We start from the raw sequence: 16308 nt of genomic DNA on the forward strand, positions 1-16308 counted from the left end.
GCAAATGAAGAATGTGCCAAAATTCTTCCAGAGAAAATTAAGAAAATCACGTGTGACAAAAAATGGCAAAGTCGGAAAACAAAATCTGTAATCTGCTTTTCCCGTAGGCTCCCTACTTTGTTTACTAATATGTGTTAATCTGTCACATAAAATCCTACTTAAAGACGATGACGTTTGTGGTGGCAGCATTACAAATTGTGAAAAGATTTAAGGAATTTGAATAATGTACAAAAGACTGACTATCGGATTATTGGAGCCAAATCTGTCAAACATAAACTTTATCCATTTTATTACTGCTGAAGTTTTACTTGACCAGCCTTCCTGTGCTAGAAAATGTTTTAACTTGCACAAAGAAACAATGATTTACAGTCATGTCCCTCCTTTAAGGTTATTAGAATAGTCCCACCTCCCTTATCTACATCTTCCTTTCTTTCAGTTTCTTTCCCTCCCTTTCCTTTCTGATGTTCCCCTGCGGTCTCCACCTCTCCCTCCCCTGCTGTCTACCTCCTCACCCTCACTGTGTGCACTGTCAATAATTGATGATTCTCACTGACTCAAAGGGTAACGGATCCGGGAGGGAAAGAAAAAAAAAGTGTCACTCATTTCTTTATTTATTTCCAGGTCTATCTTTGAGCAGAGTCCACCTGCGATAAACCACCACATTTGTGTTTTATGTGGGATCAGTGGCGTGTAGAAGCTGCATGACTGAGGCAGCTTGAGCGAGGCTGCACGTGTGACCATGAGCGGGTTAACGCTGCCCGTTTGTCTGACAACAGGACGGAGGGAGGAAAGGGAAGCTTAAATGAGTGAGTGGCGGGGGGGGGGGAGCAGAAACAGGAGGAGGAGGAGAGACAGAATGATAGAGTGAATTAATTCAACCTTAGGCAGCCCTGATTGACTCGGTTCCAAGCTGGCATGTAGAAACATTCATGGTGACACCAAAGCCATGGAGAGAGAAAAGAGGAATGACATGTCCTTCTCTAGAAAGAGAAGTTTCACTTTTGGGGCATATGGCGGGTGAGTATAGGCTCATGTTTGGACTTTGTTCTCAAAAAGTCAGTCAAATTGCTTTTAATTTAAAATAAATTATTATAATTTTTTTTTCGACAAAGTAAATTAACCAACTTACTTTCTTGTTAAAGTGTGGACAGATTCACCTGTGGGGATGAGACAAGGTGAGGCATTTTTTTCCCTTTACCAGCAGCATTTCAACTTCATTGTGTCCTGGATGAGCGGGAGTAGAGGTGGACAAATTGTGCACACTTGTTGAGTAAATCAACCTGTTGCTTCAGACCTGAGTCTGTGGAGGACAACATTCTGGAGGCTCTGGACTCTCCGACCACTGCTGGCAACAAGCCTATTCTTTCTACCAGCAACAACCAAAGGGTGATTTCCCTATAATGTTCTCCCTTTACTTCTGGTAAAACATGTGTAAGAATTTCATTTGTGCATGCAGGAGAAGTCATAGTTATGTGTTTTAATGCATTAATCATGTCCTGTTCCCCCTCCATGTTCCTCCTTCCCTTTCTCTTTGAATGCATGTGTGTGCAGGAGGCAGAACTGTTTGAAATCATTGCAAAGCTGCAGGTGAGTTTCAGTGTGATTGATCTTATACAGTGAGTGTGTATCGGCTGATGTCTGAACAGAGGAGCTTTGTTATCATTGGTGCTCTTGTCCATCAGGGCAGCAGGATCGATGAGCAGCGATGTGAATTCCCACTTCCTCTGAAGGTAAGTCGTCATGACAGTAGAGAATAACTCAGCTGACTCAGTCTGCATGGCGGTACGTGTGTGTTGATACTAGCGTTTCATAATCACTATAATATGTTTACCCCATAATACTCATTTTCCACCTTATCCAGAGCTTCTTTTGTGTGTGTTTTAGTCTCAGCTTTTGCACATAGGTGCAGATCTGCCTCTCATTCTTCCCTCCAAACTGGGAGGCTACTGGATCGACCCGCCGCTGGAAAAGCTCAGAGATATGAGTCCCACCTCCTCCCACCATGGCCTTGATCCGGAGAGCTACGACATAATGGAGAGGGATGGAGAGGCCAAAATCTACCATGAGTTTTTCCGCTCTCGAGTGAGTAAGGCCTCGCTTTAAGGCCAAACTTTAATACCGTACGGTTGGAAGAATGATTTTCATTTTTAACAACCTTTTTCCTCCCAACAGTATCACCATTCATTCATCGCCATGGATCCATCACTGGGGCCTCTGGTTCTCTCCGTATGTTTGGAGGAGGAGGAGAACAAACTACGGGTGATTCTGAGGTCAATTTTAGTCTATTGAAAAGTTGTACGTGTTTATAAAGGTTATTTTATCTGTTATGCATGTATTGCGTTGGGCATTACTGACTAGGCTTTAGCCTTCTGACAGACGGTTTCACATTTGAGGTTTCTTTGTTGTCATTGTAGCATCAAAATGAAAATGTTGTACATTTTCAATAATTTGAAAGCCTGACCAAGTACTTTTGGTAATAAATGATTTACTCTGATCTTGATTAGTGTGAAGATGTTAAGTTGTTTTTTTTAAATGTCTATTTGTGATGTTAAATATGAGCAACTCTACACAAAAAAATGACTATAAAAACCAATGTTGTTGTTTTTTTTCTTGCCCAGGATGAAAGAGTGCTCCCTGCATGGCACTTTCTCTTTGTCCCTTTTTACCAACATGCCGTCTGCTGTAGAGTTAGCAAAGGTATAGTGAATTAAAAATAAGCAATTAAGAATAAGATATTTTTATTATTTACAGTACTAAACGTTTATTAAAGGAGTAGCATGCATTACAAATAAAAGTTCCCATCTTATCTTAGACATTATATTCGTACCGTTAGCTTTCCTTATTCGTAGAAATTAATCAAGCTCTGTGTCAAGGTTCATTTATAAAGGTTATTTTATCTGTTAGGCATTTAACAGATGCATAACAGTTACATGGTTGATAACTTGCTAAAGAAATTAAATGAGGCTTAGAATAGCAGAAACGGTACATTTTTAGATTATTTACATTTATATTCTTTACAGAGGCTGTCTGATAAAGTGACGGTTTCCAAGTTTGACGTGGTCAGCTACCTCAAGGTAATCCTCCAGTTTGATCACATGTAGTAATATGACAGATGATTAATATGACCAGCTGGTAATAATAACAAAGGCCGACTTCAGAGATACCTCATTTTATAAATGTACTTTTCCAAGTGAAACTTAGAAATCGTTTCTGTCTAAAGAGATAGGCAGCTTGACTTTGTCCTCCTTTATCCTTCAGGCTCCAGACCTAATAACAGCTTTTGATGAGCACAGAGTGTCTTCTAATTTCAAGTTTGGTGTTTTGTATCAAAAGGAAGGGCAGGTAATGTTACCTTAAAAAAAAAAAAACAAACAAGAGAAAGCAGAAACAGCTAAAATGTGACACAATATCACATCTCTTTCCTCTCACATACCTGCTTTGTGTCTCTGTAGTTCACAGAAGAGGACATACTGAGTAACAACAAGGAGAGTGAGAAGTTCAGGGAGTTTCTGTCAATTCTGGGAGACACAATTCAGCTTCAGGGATTCACGGGGTAAAGTTAATTTGAAAACAATTTAAAACATGATTTTATGCATTTCCATTAGGTAAGCATTGTATGTAGTCCATCAGTAAAACTGTGGAAGAAATGCCGTTCACACACCTTTTAGTCTGAGAGACTAAAAAGTCTCTCCTGAGACTGTAGATTTGTAATGTACACACACTCATTGCACAATCAAGTTTCTTATCAGATTCCTATGAGGTGTGAGTCAATACTGCATTTCTTGTTAAACCGAGGAAATGTTTAAATGTTAGTCTTATTATTAGGGTCTGATTCACTATATTCATCACCAAAGAGAATGTGAGTGTCTAAACCTTAGCCATGAAGAGTAAAGTCATCTGGATAAATCACCTGTGTTTTTAGGTTAAGTTAGAAACATCTTTGAATTGTTGTTGGGGGCAAAACAAAATAATTTAGGGGATAATTAAATTTCATACATTATTGAATGTCTTATGTTTTCCATGCTATGGAGTCTGCATCATGGATGTGCCTTCACAATCATCTCAAGCTTGTGGATGTCTATTTCACTTGTGTGTCTTCTCTTACCATAGTTTTTGCTTCCACTCAACTTTTAATTGGTACGCTTGGATACATCACTCTCTGAACAACAATCTTTCTTAGGAATGTTTTTAGCTTTTGTCGTCTTTCAAGGCTGCATGTCCTCCAGATGATTTTACAGATCATAAAAAACATTTCTGTCTTAATATCCATTTTCCTATTTTCTAAGAAGCTGAATTTAAGATTAGAATTTGGCACAACCACTTATTTTTAAACTTATCACCTTGAATTGATATGAGTTCCCTTTAAATTGAACCATTGAAATGAATGAACTTGTTCTAATTCTTTGGATGCAACTACACAGTAGTTGGAGCATTTAGTGTTTGTTATTAATTATGAATAAATCACAAAAATAATTAGTCACAAAACTGTAGTTTTGAAAAGATAATTTTGGTCTTACAGTGTGATTTATTTGTGTTTTTTAGCTTCAGAGGAGGACTGGATGTGTGTCACGGCCAGACAGGAAATGAAGCCGTCTTCACTTCCTTTAATGGCAGGGAAATCATGTTCCATGTTGCAACCAAGCTGCCTTACACAGAGGCTGACCCTCAGCAGGTCTTACCTCATGTCTTTTTGGTCCAAATTATCTCCAGATAATTGAACTGGAAGACGAAAAGTTTCCAGAGCTGAGACTGAAGATATTTCCTCTTTTTCTCTCTTTTTTAGTTACAGAGAAAAAGACACATTGGTAATGACATTGTAGCGTTGGTGTACCAGGAGGGACAGACCCCCTTTTTGTGTGACGTCATCAAGTCTCACTTCCTGCACTGCTTTGTGGTGGTGCGGAGGGTTCAGAAGGAGGAGAAGGAGGGCGGAGCTGCGTACCAGGTGAGTGTGAACCAGTTTCAGCTTAATTATTTATCCACATAAAGTGATCAACATTTTGGACAGTGAGGTCTAATATGGTCTTTTTTTATCCTTGTTTCCTACAGTTTTGTCTACAGTTAAAAAATGCCATTTTGCCACTTTATAACCAACTTCAGAGTTTTTGTTGGGATTTAGTGCACAAAGTAGTGCGCAACTGTGAAGTGAATGGAAAACGAAGCATATGCCTGGAAGTCGTGAACATGTTGTCACTCTGACAGCCGTAAATAAAATCCAGTGCAAAAAAATTGCTCCTAATCAGTGAACGGAGTTTATCTGTGTAATTTTACCACATGGGAAACACCAAACACAGAGGGAAACCAACACAGTCTGAACAAAACATTAAACATGCTATTGGGAACATCATAAGGGCATGGGAGTGTTTGGAGTTAAAGTAAGAAAACCTGTGTAATATCAAATTAAATCCCCGTAAAGTATATTAAATTTGTGGTTTTAATGCAACAAAATGTGGAAACATTTTCAAGGGGTTCAAGGGGTAATTTTTTAGAAGAGGTTCCCAGAAGAGGTTTCAGAGATCACCGATGACTTGTGGGAAATTGTGGCCTTAACTTTCCACAGCTTCTCTATTTTCTCTGGTATTTTTTTTTTCATGTTTCTTCTTCCCAGTAATGCATAGCGTTCAATGTCTCTATCCAATCAAAAGGGGAAGTAAAAAATGTTTGAAGACAGAAGGGAAGTTTTACCTTGGTTGATGGTATCATTAGAGAAAGCGCTATTTTTTTCTAGTTACTGTAGATGAAATGAATATTTTTCTGCTGTTCAGAGTATTTCTATGACCTAATGATGATTTAAAAGAAGGATCTTGAAGATTTAAATGCTGGCCTGTGGTGTACTTGCCAGGTGTCTGTTACAGCCAGAGAAGACGTTCCTCCTTTTGGTCCCGTCATCCCAGATCCTCCACTTTTCACAGATGTAAGACATTTAATTTTCACTGTTTTATTTTATTATTTAGGATTTTTGTTTCTTGAAGTTTTGCATCTCAGGCACAAATGTACATACTGGCTGGCTAATCATCTGCTGGATTAGACTGTCCTTTTATTTTTGAAGTGGTCTTGGTGAATAGTTTAGTTTAACGTTTTTCTTTGGGTTTTGGCTGATTTTCACCTCATTTGGAGTTCAGCAGTCCAACGCGGGATGGAAAAAGAAACAAAAAGTTTTGTTTTGTTCAAACTTTTCTTTGAGTAAAAGAAAAGTTTGTATAAAGGCAAACTTTTTGTTCTAAAACTTTTCTATTTTGTCATCATCTTTTTTTCAATAAGTAGAAACATTATGAAATCTTTGCACACTTTGGATTAGATTGAAGTAGTTTAAGCATTCAATAAAAAAAACCTGATTATTTATATCGTAAAAATGTTGAATCAATATTTGAATCAACTACCTCTACTCATTCACATATTAAAATGTTCTTAAGCCCATAACATCAACACATATATTATAATTTAGCAGAGAAACATTTGTAAATTGAATATTTAAGCATTACTGTACAGACAGTTGGTCACAAGGATCTAATTTGTTGCCATTTCTTAGTCAATTTCCAAGTTCTGTGTTAAGTTTTTCTTAAAGATCTTTCTTTATCTTAAAGTTATTACATTCAGACACTGTTGATGACTGTTTTAGCCCTCACACCTGTTCATTTCCCTTCCTTTTGTCACTTTTCTCATTTTACAAGCACAGCACTACAAACTCTAATGGACTGCTACAAGAATTGGACAAAAAGAAAAGAAAAATCAGCCAAATATCAAATAAATATGTAGAAAACTATTTATCAAAACCGCAGTACTTGATTAGAAGTAAGTTAGAAAAGAAAATAAAGATTTGAAAGGTGGTTTAAAGTTTTCTTCATGGTCTCGAGTTCACTGTCAGCCTGTTAAGGCTTAACTTTACTGGATCTTTTCTGCATATGATTTATGCATGAAAGTCTTCCTATAAACCTGAACTGTGTCACAATGATAAATTGTTCTCCCTTTCTTGTTTTTAAGCGTTCACAGCTGAGGGAATTTCTTCTCACCAAGCTCATCAATGCAGAGATCGCCTGCTATAAGGCGGAACAGTTCAGCAGACTGGAGGTAGCATGAGAAAAAAGGTTTTTTCATTAGTACTCTTTAATGACACCCAGGCCTGTTCTGTAATTAGTTTTCCTCTTATAAAAGTATTTTCTGGCGCCTGCTCCTCTCATGTTAAGCTGCGTACACGCTCGTCACTCCTGGAGAGCTTGCATAATGAACTCTTCAGCCGTTCCCGCTGCATGATGGGAGATCCATCAGTCGCTGCCGCCCCACCTTCTGAGAGCACAAGAGGCCCACTGGAAGGAAGTGGAGGTTTCATTGAAAATTTTAAGGTGAATACTGGCGCTGCAAAGGAACTAATCACATAATTTACTAAGAAGAACAGTTCTGGACTTTTAATGTGAGGTTCTGTTCAAAGGTTATTAACAACATCCTATCAGAAGTAGACACTTTGGGGTTTTTTAATAAATAAAAAACTGCTTGTCTGACAGAAACCAAGACTCCCATAATCCTAAGTAACTCCATGGCAGATTATTTTTGCTTTGAGCAGAATATAATATAAAAGTCACTGAATATTCAACTAGGAAATGGAGGCTGGAGGCACCATGAGTGATTGTCCTGTGTGAAACATACTATTGGCCAGACATGCAAAACATTTCCAGTGAGAGTAACTTTCAAACTTATGAAATAAAATAAGAGTAAAAAGCAAAAACAGTACAGTGATTTAATGCTATTTTATTGATTTTCACATTGCTTAATACATTTTTTTCTGAGATGCTTTCTGCAGACAAGAGAGAAAATAAGTTGTGAGCAAACTATTACTGTAGCCAAAATAACGAAAATGTTTCAGGAAACATTTTGTGTAAAACAGGTTAGTTTTGGATTAGTCTGAAGGTCCAGAGCATATTTTGAAGAGGTCTGGAGGAAAAACATTTTTTGGAGGTAAAAGGTTCCATCTCATATACTTCCATGTTTACCACAGCAGTAAATCTTACTTAAAATGCTTCTGCACAGGAGGATTAGGATGCACTACCTCCTACTACCATTTCCCATATAAACAATCATCTTTTTTAAATAACAGCTGACACAGATGAATGTGACAACAGTTTAAAGGTTCATAAAATACCAAATATGTTTAAGAAGGTAAAAGTCCACTTTGGTCTTCACCCCATAGGGGAACTTAATCTGGTTTTATACTAAGTGAGTTATATTCTGCAGATAAAATATTAACTGCAAATATTTGTTTACCCAAACCTCATCTCGAAAGCCCTGAACTACCTCTAAATATTTGATCATTTTCTTCTCCAAAATCATTGTTTCATTAGCGAGCCATCAGAGTGCGGAGCCATTCATTTGAGACTCTGGGTGTTCCCAGGAAGAACACTGGAAATTCATCACAAAAACCAAAGGTAACAATATTTTTAGAGCACTTAATTAGACTGAATGATTATCATTTTTAATAGAAAAAGATTGAAGCGTTTTCTTCCTTTGCAGGTGGACAAAGATACAGAGAGGTAAGGCAAAACAGTCAGACGGGTTTTCTGACTTTGTGCCCTGAGATGAAAATATGAAACTGCTTCTTTTTTACAGTGACAGCTCTGGAACAGCTGAACTCAAAGATCAAGCAAGTCCTCAAGAGGAGACCTAAAGAAAACCTTTACTTCGAGATTCTAGATCTATATAACAATTTAGACTAGCTTTTTATCTTTGTCATACCTGTGACTTACCTGTTTGTAAAGAGAATTTAAAATAAATAGATTTTGTAGAAAATATATTTATTATACAGTCATAGAGACATTTTAGATTAATGAGAACATTTAAAATGTAAATTATTGAGAACGCTACAAAAAACCCCGGTTATTTTAACAGCTAATATTTAGTTTGACTTTGGTGATTCATTTATATTGATACAATAGATAGTAGTTAATTAAAAACATAGAGCTTTAGAGATAGATCTGTTAGTACAAATAAAACTCTCCATTAATTTGGAGAAGTTGTCACTTTAGTTATTTATGGTGCCCATATTACACTACTATAAAGATTACATTTAGTATCAATATATGAACAAATGTGAATCAGAAATGACTCATAAAGCATGTTTTGAATGAAGAAAAAACTTGGGAGTTTGGGGGGGGGGGTTGTTTGGTGTGTACAGCAGAATGAAGATTTAGAGTTGTTTGAGTTTTAAAATAAATAAAGTGACAATGGTTACAAATGCTGAAGATTTTTGCTCCAAACTAACTGATAATTTTGCTTGTAATGTTGTCTTTTTGTGTGTAACATAATGTAGCATTCCAGCAAATAAGCATTTACAAATATCACAAAAGAAAATCCTAGTTTTCAAAAAAAGGATTTTTGCCAGTAGGTGGCAGTCCTTGATTATAACAGAAAAAGTGAGAGGGAAAGAAATCAAGTTTGATTGACTAGATATATTAAGAGAAGGATGGACCTTTATCAGATGAACGTAAACTAGTGCCTCTACAAAATTAAAGTATTATCACAGTAACAAGGAGGTAAGAGTTTACCATTTGGAATGGTGTGTAGCAAAAAAGTCAGGAAAGAGTAAACTATAAAAGCACAGGAAAAAAAATCTATAGCTACATCTAACAGTTTTGTACAAGAGATTAAGCTATAAGATGGTACAATGAGATCCCTGCTAAATATGCTCAAAATAGCCTGCAATGACTTAAATTTCTCACTGGAGCATAAACTCACACGCGACACATTTGGAAAAATACAATCTTCCATTTGAGAATATTTATTTAGTATAAAGATCCATATTTGTTCTGTTTTTTTATTTTATTTTATTTATTTTATATACCATCTACTGGTAGAGTTCTGTATAGGAAATAAACAAACATTAAAATCTCTGAATATAAAATAATCTCACCTATCTTATATACAATTATACACTCTCTCACACACACACACACACCCACACACACACACACACACACACACACACACACACACACCCACGCACGCACGCACACGCACATATATATATAATTGTGTAAAAGATAGAGATTATTTTATTTTCAGATTTTAATATCCTATGCAGCATTCTACCAGTAGATGGCAGGATCGCAAAGTAACGTTGATGGCCAGCCTCTATTAAGAACCAGAAAAAGGGAAATACTACTTTTGTGTAGTAGTTTTTTCTCTGATTGCTGGACTGATTGTTGGACTGATTGTTGAGCCAGTTTGAGTAACCAGTTGCAGCGCTGTGGCTAATTGCTAACGGATTTGCGCTGTGTTTGTTTATCATTTCTCTGCCGACTACAAACGCCAAGCTAGGTTGCTCTGCGTCAGGTTAGTTCAACTTTGACTCACTTGGAGATGCTCCAAGGTTGCTTGAGAGAGCAGCACAAGAACTTCGACCTGCACAGAGTAAGTTAGTGTAAATCTAAACGAAAGGGTTGGCATTTGCAAGGTAAAGACCTGAAGATGACCTCAAAGAAAGTGGTGGAGCTGTTCTATGATGTGGTCTCACCTTACTCCTGGCTCGGGTTTGAGGTTTGTGTCTTCCTTCTTACTCGTCCTGCAGGTCCAATCCGTATTTTGGGGTGTTTAAAACTATCCCTTGTATTCCCAGGTCATGTGTCGCTACAGAAACGTGTGGAACATCGACCTGAAGTTTCGTCCTGCGTTTCTCGGAGGCATCATGCATGGAGCAGGTCAGTTAGCAGTAAGGACCTAGAAAGTGTAAATTAAAGACCGTGTGCATGTTTATATCCTCGTGGAATTGACTGGAAAATAATCTGCGTCTTTTATGACAGGAAACAAGCCTCCTGGTTTAGTTCCCAAGAAATATTCCTACATGACTAAGGATCTTCACCGCGCGTCCAACTACTTTCGCGTCCCTGTACGCCCACCTACTGACCCATTTGAGGTCATGTTTCAAAAAGGTAAACGCTATCAGCATGGGTACTCTGTTGGGTTCTGATCAGACAGGTAGCTACTGAGGTACTTACACTTAGTCAGTCTCTCAAACGTTACAGTTTCTAATTAAATAAGTAGGACTGACTAAGTTACAGTAGCACAGACAGGTCAGCAAAAGCCACAACGCAGCAACAAAAAGCTTGAGATATTATTTCCTAGAAATGATTGCATCCCAGCATTCCTTTAAGATTGTAATTATCCACACATGATACTGCAGTGATGACTGCTGTTCATATATTGTGCAGTATTATGTCATATTTCAGGCCAAGATTATTACTTTTGCGCTCAAATGTCCAGAATATGAAGAACCTGGTGTCCAGGTTTGGAAAAGGAAGAAAAAGATGGAAACATTTGCATTTTCAGACTTTTATTAATTTAATTGTATGTTCAAATGCCATTTTTACACATGTAAAAAAATAAATAACTCATGAAACGTAACCAAGAGGGGTAACTTAAGGCAGCTTTTATTCCATTCATCATTGTCTAAATGCAGTGTCCTATTTTAAGACCTTTGCTCATTGTGTGGGAAAAGAAATGCAGCACTGGATCACTCAAGCTTTTATGTAGTCCAACGGTGAGGAGGAAATGGTTCCATTTGTGACAGAAGCCCTGCAAACTAAAAGAATAAGAAGTGGTCCTCCAGTATGAAGACTCCTAAATGTTTGTGGATATAAGAGAGTTTGAAACCAACATTTCTGGATCAGCATTGGTATGTTGACAAAGACCTTTGACGCAATAAAAATGGAGGAGTGTCTGATTCTGATCTAAACCCTGTCCAAGTTCCATTAGAGTAAAAATACAATAATAAATACAATCACGTGAATGTAACTGTTGCTGCAAAATGAAGTCAGTATTTTTTTCTCAGGTTGTACAAACGATTAAAATAAGTTATTTTCTAAAATTAGCATTAGCAATGTGAGGAGATGCAGCGAAACCAATTTCAAGAGCTAAATGATGATAAAATAAAGAGCCAACTTGATTTAATCGCTAGCTGTTATATAAACAGTGCAGTAAAAACAATCTGTGATCCCTCAGGAATTTTTTGACGAATAAGACAGAACATTTCTTTTCTTTTTAGGATCTTTGTCTGCGATGCGGTTCGTGACAGCAGTGCAGCATATGGAGCAGGGTGGAGACAAGCAGGTGGAGCAGGTTTCCAGGGAGCTGTGGAGGAGGATCTGGAGTGAGGACAAAGACATCACCAAACCTGAATCCTTCTCTGAGGTTGTTGCTTAAAGACACATGCATTGGTCCCACTCCTGATTAGATTTTGAGTTGCATTCGTTTCTATCTGTTGTGGGTTCTTTTTTTTTTTTTTGCCCAGGCAGCCAAGAAAGCAGGACTGAGTGACAGTGAGATTGAAAAAGCGCTAAAGTTGTGCACCTCGCAGGAGATCAAAGAGAAGCTTAAACACTCCACAGAGGAGGCACTCAACTATGGGGTCGGTGGTGCTTTTGCTTTCATTGCACTGTGAAGAGAAAGGAGTTAATTTTAAAGAAACAATACTTGTGATTTTTTTTTTTTTCAGGCATTTGGTTTCCCAATGCTGATTTGTCATATTGATGGAAAACCTGAGATGTTTTTTGGATCTGACAGATTTGAGCTCATGGCCAACTGCATTGGTGAGAAACACAGAAAGTACTGCACATATGTCAAATCATCATTGACTTGAATGTAGAAATTTTGGATTTGAATAATTTATTTGAACCATTTTTAGGGTGGAATGATAATATAACAACTTCAGCACGTTTTTTTAAATCAAACTTATGATTGCATATTCGAGTTGGAGATGTTTGTGTGCAAAATTATTCATATAAAATCAGATATATAGACACACCCCACTAATGTTTGCTTAAATGCCTCTGAGCAACTTTCCCCTAAAATTCATCAACAAACTTCTTGCATAATTCTAGTTGAATATTTCTCATCAGAAATGGTGGAGCTCCTTTAAATTGTTTGGTTTCCAGTCATGGATTCAACTTTTAGGCATAAAAAGTTGAATCACAGAGTGACCCCCATTGAAATTTTTATTTTTTTTCAAAGCTAATAAATTTTTTTCTAAGCTCGGTATGCTAAATATATATGGATTTTGTTTAAAAGACAGGATTGTGCCTGGAAACCAACCAATTTAAACAAACTCTGCTTTTTTGTGCTGAACAGTTTAAAGTATACTAACACTGATGTTTGCAGTTGAGATAAAATTTGCTAAGTCAGATATATACATATATTACAGGGAGTGTATATAGTTGAGCCTGTATGTTTAATTTTGGCCCACAATGCCAAAATGAATTCCAATGTTTGCACATAACTCCGGTTTCTAAAATCACTGTAATTGTTTGTGGTGTAATCATTTCAGGCGAAAGGAGGGTTTTAAAGTGACTAATAAACACACAAAATTATGATGGCCAGGATGACTGTAACTATTTATAAAAAATATGAGGCATAAGAAGGCGCCTTTACTTACACAGTATGACTTAATGTGTCATAGTACATTAACTGAACTTTAACATTGCACTCATTTAAAAAAATGCAGATTCAGGATGAATTTGCGATTCACTAAAATTATGGGATTTTGTATGATAAGGCGTTTTCATACTCCAGCTGTTTGGAGTCTGAAAAGATGGTCTCATTTGTTTCTGATTTTTGCATCTATTTACAGAATCAGATGCATGCATTGTATTCTAAAAGGTAATTTGTTTTTGTTTGTTGCAGGAGAGAAGTGGTTGGGGCCTAACCCAGACAGCTCTGCCTCCAAGCTTTAAGATTAGAGCTCTTTTAACTCACTATTCCTGCCAACACAGATTTTCTAAGCTGTGCCTTCTGAAATTAATCTGTTTAATTTAATTTAGTCTACATAATTTTAGTTTGAGCCAAAAAATAAGAAATACAATTTCTCTGAAAATAATGTTACTTGGAGGAGCTTTCACTACATTTAGATGCTAACAGGTTATGTTTATTGTTAGCCCTGCTGTCGATGTGTCTCTGTAACTTATGTTGTAGTCTGTCCATTGGTTTGATTCAGAGGGATGGGATTAATTGAATCAACTGAATAAATGGTTTTTTGTCAAAGACCAGAAGAAAGCTGATGTTTGTGTTTCTATAAAAACTTAAATAAATCTTTAATAAACCCTTTCTTAATCCGATCGAAGTCTGTGTACCTTTAAGATTTTAGAAAATACTCTCCCTAAATCTGAACGCAGTTATTTCCCCATTACAGTCATTTTGGTAGATTAGATTAATTAAAAAGACGGACAGAGCGATTATAAATTTCCCGAGCAGGGGGCGCTGGATTCCAGTTTGTTGTGGGGAAGCAAACTTTGAACTGACCCCTCATCTATAGTCATAAGGTGAATTGTTACCTGAAGGACACGATGACAAGTGTTTATGAAGGGAGTCTCCTTCAATGGAGAGGGTGAAGCCTCTTCAGAGTTTTTTCTGACCAGTCCTAGTCAGAGGAGACTTCGAACGAAGCAGCTACAGAATTTTCTGGAGGGACCTTACTGCTCCTTCTAGGTTCAAGAAATGTTGACCTCATTGATGCAACTTCAGATAAGCAGACCACAATAAGTGGAAAAAATAAAATGGCTGTTTAAAGCTTTTAGCTAATTACGTCTTTTGCCTCTTGTGATGTCGTCAAAATGAATAGACACAAATCAGTTAGTCGTTTTAATTTTTATTTCTTTTTAAAAGACAATAAGCCAGCTGTGCCTTATTGTCTGTGTAAATGTGTTAGTTTAAAACCAAATGCAGCACTAACATAGTATCTTTAAGATGGAAAATTAACCATACAAGTAAAAGTGCATGTGAAAAAGTAGAAGAGTAAATATAGCATAAGAGTACAGAAACCTCAAGGATTTAATCTCTGCGACTTTTAACGTTTCAATCTTTCTCTTCAAAATCTGTCTTATAAGTGGTTGAACTAAAAATTCAGCCAAGAAAACATCAGGTGTTATCTATTCTACTAACCCAGGGGTCTCAAACTCCAGTCCTCGAGGGCCCCAGTCCTCGAGGGCCCCAGTCCTCGAGGGCCCCAGTCCTCGAGGGCCCCAGTCCTCGAGGGCCCCAGTCCTCGAGGGCCACAGTCCTCGAGGGCCCCAGTCCTCGAGGGCCCCAGTCCTCGAGGGCCCCAGTCCTCGAGGGCCCCAGTCCTCGAGGGCCGCAGTCCTCGAGGGCCGCAGTCCTGCAACTTTTAGATGTGCCTCTTCTGCATCACACCTGAATGTAATAATTAGGTCATTAAGGCTCTGGAGAATGATCTACACAAGGAGGATGTAATTAAGCCGTTTCATTCCTGTGTTTAGTACCTGTGGCACATCTAAAAACTGCAGGACAGTGACCCTCGAGGACTGGAGTTTGAGACCCAACTAACCTAATACGAAGAGGGAGTAATGCAGAAAATAACCCGCAAGAGTGATTTGATCTAAAAACAAATATGAAAAGAGTAAAAAAGACTGTTATTAAAATTTTGATTCACTGGTAATTTTTCCTGCAAGAACAAGAAGTACCATGATTATATTTTAAAGGAAAACAGTAACAGTTAGTAGGTTGTTGCGCCCTTCATATGAAGTTTACCCTCTGATACAATCGCAGCTTTGTTTGCTTTTATAGCCTGAGGATGTGGACATTTGTTTACCTGACTGGCAGGAGAACCAGTTGATGTTTGAGTCATGACCAGAAATGGCCGATCTTCACTGGTCCCAGCAGTGTTATATTACTTCTGTAAAAACAGTTTGGAAATATGTCTCATCAAACTGGCTTTGAGTAAAGCAGATAAGCCACTCTCTGGTTCAGTCAGCCGTAGTAATGTGCAGACATGAGGTATTGGTTTGCAGTCACTCAGAAGATTTGTCAACACACTACAAGAGCTGTCGAATCAACTTGAGACAAACGCTTGATTAATTTCAGACACTGAAACAGAACTGGACTCGGTTTGTTTGGTCACATTGTCATTTGATACCTAAATCTGAAAAACACAATAAAAATTTTATGTAAATGGTGTTCATGCAACAACAATGGGTGTGTTTAAGGTTTCTTCTCCTAATATTAAACTGTTTTCTTTATGTGTGATTAATGTACTAATAAATAATTCCTGTTTTTGTTAAATGTTGACTATTCAACTGTTGTTTTGCTTTGAAAGTCATCAAATTCCTACTATTTTATATACCTAGGGTGATACAGAAACATATACCATATCAATATTAGCACATCTTTTGTTGCTTTACAGCCAAATGTTTTATTTGATAGACTGAAAACAAAGTAGCACATGATTATAAAGCGAAAGGGAAATGTAAGATGGCGCTCGATTTGTTTGGCCTACATATTTATCTGGGCTTTTGTAGTCGGATCCTAAATATTTTT

General features: G+C 37.3%; 2 protein-coding genes across 4 annotated transcripts; both read left to right on the forward strand.

Moving 5' to 3' along the window:
* Positions 1-510: 510 nt before the first annotated feature.
* On the forward strand, positions 511-9215 carry rap1gapl (RAP1 GTPase activating protein-like). 3 transcript variants are annotated; one of them, XM_044116937.1, is made up of 20 exons: positions 511-806; positions 885-1017; positions 1143-1175; positions 1293-1386; positions 1552-1587; positions 1683-1730; positions 1885-2082; positions 2173-2270; positions 2619-2697; positions 3021-3074; positions 3259-3342; positions 3453-3553; positions 4543-4672; positions 4784-4945; positions 5843-5914; positions 6982-7068; positions 7185-7340; positions 8334-8417; positions 8503-8522; positions 8599-9215. In XM_044116937.1, exons 2-20 carry the CDS (start codon positions 947-949, stop codon positions 8654-8656), a joined length of 1665 nt encoding a protein of 554 aa, XP_043972872.1. In that variant the 5' UTR covers positions 511-806; positions 885-946; the 3' UTR covers positions 8657-9215. The 3 variants fall into 3 exon arrangements, 2 of the variants coding, with proteins under 2 accessions (XP_043972872.1, XP_043972873.1); XM_044116938.1 differs by lacking the exon at positions 511-806 and having other exon boundaries at positions 875-1017; positions 8599-9114; XR_006370633.1 differs by lacking the exons at positions 8503-8522; positions 8599-9215 and having other exon boundaries at positions 7153-7340; positions 8334-8413.
* Positions 9216-10078: 863 nt separating this feature from the next.
* Positions 10079-14019, forward strand: LOC122831033 (glutathione S-transferase kappa 1-like). Its single transcript, XM_044116939.1, has 7 exons — positions 10079-10524; positions 10604-10685; positions 10788-10916; positions 12029-12174; positions 12275-12391; positions 12479-12572; positions 13663-14019. The coding sequence occupies exons 1-7, from the start codon at positions 10456-10458 to the stop codon at positions 13710-13712; spliced, it is 687 nt and encodes a 228-aa protein (XP_043972874.1). The 5' UTR covers positions 10079-10455; the 3' UTR covers positions 13713-14019.
* Positions 14020-16308: the final 2289 nt, after the last annotated feature.

The sequence above is a fragment of the Gambusia affinis genome, linkage group LG05 (assembly GCF_019740435.1).
Source record: "Gambusia affinis linkage group LG05, SWU_Gaff_1.0, whole genome shotgun sequence".
Lineage (NCBI taxonomy): Eukaryota > Metazoa > Chordata > Actinopteri > Cyprinodontiformes > Poeciliidae > Gambusia > Gambusia affinis.

Coding starts and splice junctions, on each gene's coding strand:
- LOC122831033 (XM_044116939.1), top strand. CDS start 10,456: ATGACCTCAAAGAAAGTGGTGGAGCTGTTCTATGATGTGGTCTCACCT. Junction 10,525..10,603: donor ACTCCTGGCTCGGGTTTGAG/GTTTGTGTCTTC, acceptor TTGTATTCCCAG/GTCATGTGTCGCTACAGAAA. Junction 10,686..10,787: donor AGGCATCATGCATGGAGCAG/GTCAGTTAGCAG, acceptor CTTTTATGACAG/GAAACAAGCCTCCTGGTTTA.
- rap1gapl (XM_044116937.1), top strand. CDS start 947: ATGGAGAGAGAAAAGAGGAATGACATGTCCTTCTCTAGAAAGAGAAGT. Junction 1,387..1,551: donor CTACCAGCAACAACCAAAGG/GTGATTTCCCTA, acceptor ATGTGTGTGCAG/GAGGCAGAACTGTTTGAAAT. Junction 3,075..3,258: donor ACGTGGTCAGCTACCTCAAG/GTAATCCTCCAG, acceptor TTTATCCTTCAG/GCTCCAGACCTAATAACAGC.